Source organism: Haplochromis burtoni, unplaced genomic scaffold (assembly GCF_018398535.1).
Source record: "Haplochromis burtoni strain Fernald_Lab_line unplaced genomic scaffold, NCSU_Asbu1 Contig_1587, whole genome shotgun sequence".
Taxonomy (NCBI): domain Eukaryota; kingdom Metazoa; phylum Chordata; class Actinopteri; order Cichliformes; family Cichlidae; genus Haplochromis; species Haplochromis burtoni.
Window position 1 is genome coordinate 22,021 of NW_024583948.1, and position 7,809 is coordinate 29,829.

General features: G+C 42.0%; 1 protein-coding gene across 1 annotated transcript; it reads left to right on the top strand.

The window, feature by feature from the left end:
- The first annotated feature begins 545 nt into the window (after nucleotides 1–545).
- Nucleotides 546–4,313, top strand: LOC121813362 (zinc finger BED domain-containing protein 4-like). The gene is made up of 3 exons (XM_042217091.1): nucleotides 546–718; nucleotides 1,727–3,111; nucleotides 3,250–4,313. Exons 1-3 carry the CDS (start codon nucleotides 546–548, stop codon nucleotides 3,666–3,668), a joined length of 1,977 nt encoding a protein of 658 aa, XP_042073025.1. The 3' UTR covers nucleotides 3,669–4,313.
- The last annotated feature ends 3,496 nt before the right edge of the window (nucleotides 4,314–7,809 follow it).

The following is a 7,809-nucleotide window of genomic DNA, read 5'->3' on the forward strand; positions in this document are numbered from 1 at the left end:
GTCTCTATCTGCCATTCTGCAATTCATCTCATGTAAACAATAACGTGGCGCACAGCGTGACGTAGAGTTGGATGTCTCGAGACCGGTCTCGAGACCACTTTTACGTGGTCTTGGTCTCGTCTTGGTCTCGACGTACTTTTGTCTTGGTCTTGTCTTGGTCTCGACGTACTTTGGTCTCGGTCTTGTCTTGGTCTCGCTGTCTTGCTGTCTCAGACAGACATAGTGGTCGGGAGATTTGGAGTCAACAGTATCCATCACACACAGCGTAACGTTCGATAATGTATCATGCGCAAAAGCTTTAGCTCTGAGAGCCGTGCTTAGAGAGTGCTTTGTAGTGAATCAGAATAGTCGACTCCCATTGAGCGAGAGCCGGCTCCTCAATTAATTTCCTTTCGCTGCTCAGCTGTCACACAGCGACACACAGTGGCTCAGCCATGCTCAAATCCCTCCACATTGTGGCATTTTATTATTTCGCCTTTCGCGCCCTTCAAACACAACTAAATGCAACCCGTTAGATTGAGCAGTATGCCCGGTCAGTTACAGAAATGTCAGCGACTTCGTCTGTCATAAAGTTTGCGTTCATAGAACACAAAGAGTTTTTGGTAAATGCAAAAAAGAAGCATTCGGCAAAGTGCAGGTTTTGTAAAGTCTCCTTGACCGAGACAGCCGGGACTACCTCAACCTTCACCAGGCACCTGGAGCGCAAACACCCTCAAAGGTAAGCTAGCCAGTAGCCATCTATCCATCTTCAAACTCTTCTAACTACCTTTCCAACCTCAGATGACCAGGTCATGTTTATGTAATATTGTTATTTATAATGTGTTCTTCAAACATTATAAATTATGTAGGGACAGTTTTTTTGCAACCGTCCCTGCAGACTTAACTTTAACTTAACGTTACGTTACATGCTATGTACAGGTAGCTAGCGCTAGCAGTGGCTATCAGCTACTTAAACAATTTTCATTAACTTTAGGTATTTTGGTGAATTCATTGAGCAGAAATATATCGAAACCATTTCAGTGAGCACTTTAAGGGCTGGTATGGTGTGGTTTGTTGTGGACTTTAATGGGCATATTTATGTGGTTGCTGACTCATAAGGACGGGCGTTTCAAGAGTGTCCCTATAACATTGCTCGGCTAACAGCGGCGTTCTCGACAGTGAAGCCCAGATCAGAGCGGTCTATGGCTCTGGTCCAGATAGCACGGATCGCAAAACTGAGTCCTAAGGTTCTTAAATCGAACTTAAGGACCTTTGACTATGACTTTCTTAGGTGTTTTCTACTATGTTGCCCTACTAAACCAGTCCAGTGTGTAGGGGCTATTTTAGCATTATTAGACACAGTTATTTTGTATTGGTGTAACTTCAGACTTTATTGAGTAGTTCATTTCTTGTCAATACAGCTGTGTCTGATAGCTGACTGGCAGGAGGAGGCTTAATGCAACCTGCAAAGTTAATGCACAGACATTTTGTCTTTTGTAGATTCCATTCAACTGTTTTTCTGTTCTTGTTATTTAAGGTCTTGCAACCCTGAACACTCCAGTATTTTCATTATTACTAGTTGTGCCTAATGATCTATATGTGTCACACTGGATTAGATTAGGTTATTTTGTATGCAAAGGTCTGCCCTCATTGATAGGTTTAAAATTACTGTGCTTGTAAGATACAGTAGTTTTTGTGGTTGAATAGAAACCGATGTTTTACAGATTCCTATTTCCCTGTTTTGTAGGTACTTGGAGTACAAAGCAGGATCTGCAACATCAGTGATAGCGGTCAATCCCACACAGCCTCAATTATCATTGTTTGCTCCAAGCATCCACTTATTTTCCCCAAATTCACCCAGGCAACAGGCCATCACCCAGTCCATCCTCCAGGACCTTATAGTTGGATGCTCTCTCCCCCTGTCTATCGTTGAGAATCCACATTTTAGACACTTCCTGAATGTCTTGGATAGCAAATACACTCCTGTGTCTAGAACCACCTTGACAGAGAAGCTGATACCTCACCTTGTCACTAAATTGAAGGGTGACATAATCAAAGCCCTGGAAGTCCAGCCAAATGTAGCAATAACAACAGACCTCTGGTCTGACCGGAGGCTTCGTACTTTCCTGGGAGTTACTGCTCATGCTGCCTGCAAGAACAAGGACTCTTACAGTTTACAATCATTTTTGCTTGACTGTAGGCGTTTCACAGGGAAGCACTGCGGCGAACGAATCGCCTCAGCATTTGACAGAATAGTTGAGGAGTATGGCATTGGCCATAAAATAAGCTACATTCTGACGGATAATGCATCCAATATGAAGCGGGCCTTTAAAGTCAGGATGCCAGAAGTAGAGCACCCTGAAGGTGACAGCAGTGATGACCTCGATGATGAAACAATGTGGGAGGATGCAGAAGGTTCTGATCCATGGTCAACGGGTGAACGTCTTTCTTGCTTCACCCACTCGCTGCAACATGTAATCAGTGATGGGATGAAAGAGGTAAAGGCAATAGCTAGAGCCATTGCCAAAGCCAGCAAGTTTACAAACCTGCTGCACAGCAGTAGTAACCACAAAGACTTGTTTGAGGCACACTTTGGCTCCAATAAGTCCATCCCAGCAGGAAACAACACCCGCTGGAATAGCACCTACAGACAGTTAAAGGCTCTGATCACACTTGACCACGGGGCCATCACTGAAATGTGCAGCAATACAGAGAATTTAGTGTTTTCAACCCGAGAGTGGGCTCAGCTGAAAGACCTTTGTGCTTTGCTTGAGCCTTTTTCTGATGCAACAGACCTTACAGAAGGTGATCATCAGGTGACTATTAGCATGGTGGTCCCCACTGTTCTGGACTTGAAGAATCATCTTATAAAGATGGAAGTACAAATGCCCCAGGCCGTAACTATAGTCAGGGCACTGAAAAGATCCTTAGAGAAACGGTTCTCTGGAATTTTCAGGCAGATTTGCATGGACGAAAAGGATCCAGAAGAGCCGTTTAGCCATCGGATCTACTTCCTTGCCACCATGCTCGACCCCCAGTTTGGACTGACCTGGGTAGATTTAGATGTCCAAAATGGTGAAACCGGACCAGCACTGAAGAGGTTCAGAGATGACCTTAAAAAGTCATTAATAGGTGACTGTATAATAATAATTTATTGTTATTGTTGTTTTTGTTGTTCCACTTATTATCACTGTCTTTGGTTTTATAGCATCATTAGAAGCATCCTGTCTAATCCTGTCTTTGTATGTGTGTGTGTGCACCCTTTTCCAGACCTTTTGATCACAGAGGTAGACAGAGACGGACCTGCAGCACCAACAGAAGAAGACACAGAATTATCAGATAGTGACTCAGCGCCACCCCCAAAACAACGTCTTCTTTCACGCTACAAGGCATTTAGGTTGCAACGCAGCACAAGCCAGGACTCGAGCACTGATGCACAAATAAGCAAGTACCTAGACGGCATAAATGACTCTGACTGTGATGCACTCACCTTTTGGTCAAAAAACAAAGAGCGTTTCCCCAGTCTACACAGTGTTGCCTTGAAGGTCCTCTCTGTCCCTGCCTCTTCTGCCCCAGTTGAGAGGGTTTTTAGTAGAGGAGGCATTCTAATGAGACCCCACCGCGCACGGCTAGGCTATAAGATGTTGCAATCTTTAGTTTTCTTGAAGTGCAATCAATCACTGTTTTAAAATGTGAACTGTTTTCTCTCACTCCTCTCTGAAAATATGCTGTTTGTTCATTATATATTTGTTCATAAGATATTTGTTATTTGTTCATAATGTCTGTGTTCTATTGTTCCTGCCCTACTGAACAACAGGCTTGATTTCATTGGCAGTGTGTTGTAATCTCATGCCACTGAAGACATCAAGATGCCAGAATCTTTTAAGCACTTGTTCTTATTCTTATTAATGCACAATTTGTATTGGTATGTAATATTTGTAGTTTGCATCTGATTCATGTGAGGTGTGCACATGTCTTTATATTGTTTGATTACAGAATTTTACTTAAAATGGTGTTGTTTGACTAAATAAATGTGACCATTGACTTTTAAATAACATCTGCATATCACTTTGTGTTGACAGGCCTTATCCATTTTAGGGAAGTTGATATCATACAGTGTAATTTGGCTAGTACTACTACAATAGGACATGATGCAATTTCAAGTTTATAATCTTCAGTTTGATGTTACAATTTTATCTATATATAAAGTATAACTGAAACCAGTTACATATTTCATATTTTAGTTGTTGGAGGTGATCGCTGTTTTGTCAGATGACTTTGGGGCCAGTCAGTACCATCATGTCAGCCCTCAAAAGCACACAAAAGTTAGTCTTTTTTTGTCCCGGTCTTGGTCTGGTCTCGTCTCGACTTGGTCTTGGTCTCGGTCTTGGTCTCGATACCCTCTGGTCTTGGTCTTGTCTTGGTCTCGATACCCTCTGGTCTTGGTCTTGTCTTGGTCTCGATACCCTCTGGTCTTGGTCTTGTCTTGGTCTCGGATTAGGCGTCTTGACTAAAAGTCAGCGTGACGTGAAAAAAGGCACATACCTTTGACGTTGCGTGACGAACTCTGTATTCCTCGTCCACACGTAAACGCAAAAAAGGAGTTTTAAAAAAATCTCAGTTTTCGGTGATTCGAAACGCCGTTTACGTGTGGACGAAACAGCTGCGTTTTCAAAAATACCCGTGTAGGTGTGGACGTAGCGTAAAAGAGTTAGTAGTTTATTTTATTACTACCTGTAATTTATTGCAGATTACTTGTATTTGCTTAATTGTTTACTAAATGTTTGAGGTGTGAAATAAACCGCAATGGAGCAAAATATGGGTGTGTGTGGTTGGAGGATGTGTTTGTGCGTGTGCGCGAACATTTTTCTTGTAAAACAAGGGGGGCCCAGCAAAAAAAGTTTGGGAACCACTGAGCTAATCCATGCAGGTGAATGAAGTTACCCTGACTAAAGAAATCAAGCGAAACGCCCCGGGTTGCTCAGTCACTAATTACCGTTACTGTACTTTTATTACCACTATTGTACTTTAAATGCAACAGGATGCACTCTGCTTCAGCTCCGGTGCAGAACTGATTATTAAATATCTTCAAACAGCAGCATGTTTTCAGTCTCTTGCCAAATCTTTAAAGACAGTATAATTGGCCGTTTTTGACTACTTTTGATTTTACCTCTATATTTCACCTTTAAAATATGTTTTTCTTGCCTTGTTTGGTATCATTATTTTCAGCACAACCTCAAATATCTGAAATTTGAGTTATTTTTTCATTTTGGTATACTATATTAGCACAGTTGATCTAAATTCAGACAAAAAATTCAAAATCCGAGTAGAAAAAAGTTATATTTTTTACTGTAAAACCCACAAACATGTTTAACGAATCATTTTCATAACTTGAAATGCAAATAGAAATTGTACATTTCTAAAAATTATGCACAAGTTTTGCAAACAACAAAGTTATATGGTACTATTTACCTAAAAATGCAGCCAATAACATGTACAGTGGGGCAAAAAAGTATTTAGTCAGCCACCGATTGTGCAAGTTCCCCCACCTAAAATGATGACAGAGGTCAGTAATTTGCACCAGAGGTACACTTCAACTGTGAGAGACAGAATGTGAAAAAAAAAATCCATGAATCCACATGGTAGGATTTGTAAAGAATTTATTCGTAAATCAGGGTGGAAAATAAGTATTTGGTCAATAACAAAAATACAACTCAATACTTTGTAACATAACCTTTGTTGGCAATAACAGAGGTCAAACGTTTACTATAGGTCTTTACCAGGTTTGCACACACAGTAGCTGGTATTTTGGCCCATTCCTCCATGCAGATCTTCTCGAGAGCAGTGATGTTTTGGGGCTGTCGCCGAGCAACACGGACTTTCAACTCCCGCTACAGATTTTCTATGGGGTTGAGGTCTGGAGACTGGCTAGGCCACTCCAGGACTTTCAAATGCTTGTTACGGAGCCACTCCTTTGTTGCCCGGGCGGTGTGTTTTGGATCATTGTCATGTTGGAAGACCCAGCCTCGTTTCATCTTCAAAGTTCTCACTGATGGAAGGAGGTTTTGGCTCAAAATCTCACGATACATGGCCCCATTCATTCTGTCCTTAACACGGATCAGTCGTCCTGTCCCCTTGGCAGAAAAACAGCCCCATAGCATGATGTTTCCACCCCCATGCTTCACAGTAGGTATGGTGTTCTTGGGATGCAACTCAGTATTCGTCTTCCTCCAAACACGACTACTTTGGTTTCATCTGACCACATGACATTCTCCCAATCCTCTGCTGTATCATCCATGTGCTCTCTGGCAAACTTCAGACGGGCCTGGACATGCACTGGCTTCAGCAGCGGAACACGTCTGGCACTGCGGGATTTGATTCCCTGCCGTTGTAGTGTGTTACTGATGGTGACCTTTGTTACTTTGGTCCCAGCTCTCTGCAGGTCATTCACCAGGTCCCCCCGTGTGGTTCTGGGATCTTTGCTCACCGTTCTCATGATCATTTTGACCCCACGGGATGAGATCTTGCGTGGAGCCCCAGATCGAGGGAGATTATCAGTGGTCTTGTATGTCTTCCATTTTCTGATGATTGCTCCCACAGTTGATTTTTTCACACCAAGCTGCTTGCCTATTGTAGATTCACTCTTCCCAGTCTGGTGCAGGTCTACAATACTTTTCCTGGTGTCCTTCGAAAGCTCTTTGGTCTTGGCCATGGCGGAGTTTGGAGTCTGACTGTTTGAGGCTGTGGACAGGTGTCTTTTATACAGATGATGAGTTCAAACAGGTGCCATTCATACAGGTAACGAGTGGGGGACAGAAAAGCTTCTTACAGAAGACGTTACAGGTCTGTGAGAGCCAGAGATTTTCCTTGTTTGAGGTGACCAAATACTTATTTTCCACCCTAATTTACGAATAAATTCTTTACAAATCCTACCATGTGGATTCATGGATTTTTTTTTCACATTCTGTCTCTCACAGTTGAAGTGTACCTCTGGTGCAAATTACTGACCTCTGTCATCATTTTAGGTGGGGGAACTTGCACAATCGGTGGCTGACTAAATACTTTTTTGCCCCACTGTATATAACCATTTAAATCTATTTACAGAACAATCAGGTGTGCTGCATCAAATAAGAAGGCACACAAATTATTTGTGCCAGTCCAAAAAATGTAGTTTGTGTTCAGTATAAGACAGAGGAGAACACCACAGGCCTAAACCCTGCAGGTCTGACAGCAGCAAAAACTTTGCTAAATTACTAATTGAAAACATTGACCAGGCAGCTGTGATTGAGCAGCAATGTCCATCCAACTCTTTTCATGGTTGTTGTAGTCGTGATAATTTTGTGAGGCCACATTGAAAAGCCTCGGATACGGAAGCGTAGAGCTGCCACCCAGGCAAAAGAAAAATAGAAAAGTGAAAAGTATATTGTTCTAACAATATACCTTTCACGTTTGAACAATATAATATCACGTTATTACAATATACAGAATTATCACGTTCGTACAATATAAATCCATCACCGTCTTTCTCGTCTTTTCCCAGAGTAACAGCCAAACAGGAGGATCTATTGGCTAGCACTGCTTAGCCTTGCACGCATTCTTATTTTAAACTTAATCTGGAATTCATTGCAAACTGTTTGTGCGGGATATGAATGACAAGATTTTGTTTTTCTACAAGAGTTAGTAAAAAACATCTCCAGTGTGATCAAATCTTCTTGCCAAACATCCGCAGCTTTGCAGTGTATACAGCACTATAATGACCAGACCTAATTCTTTTGAAAACCATACATCTTTCCACAGGTCTCAACTTCATCAGACATCACCTAGACAGAG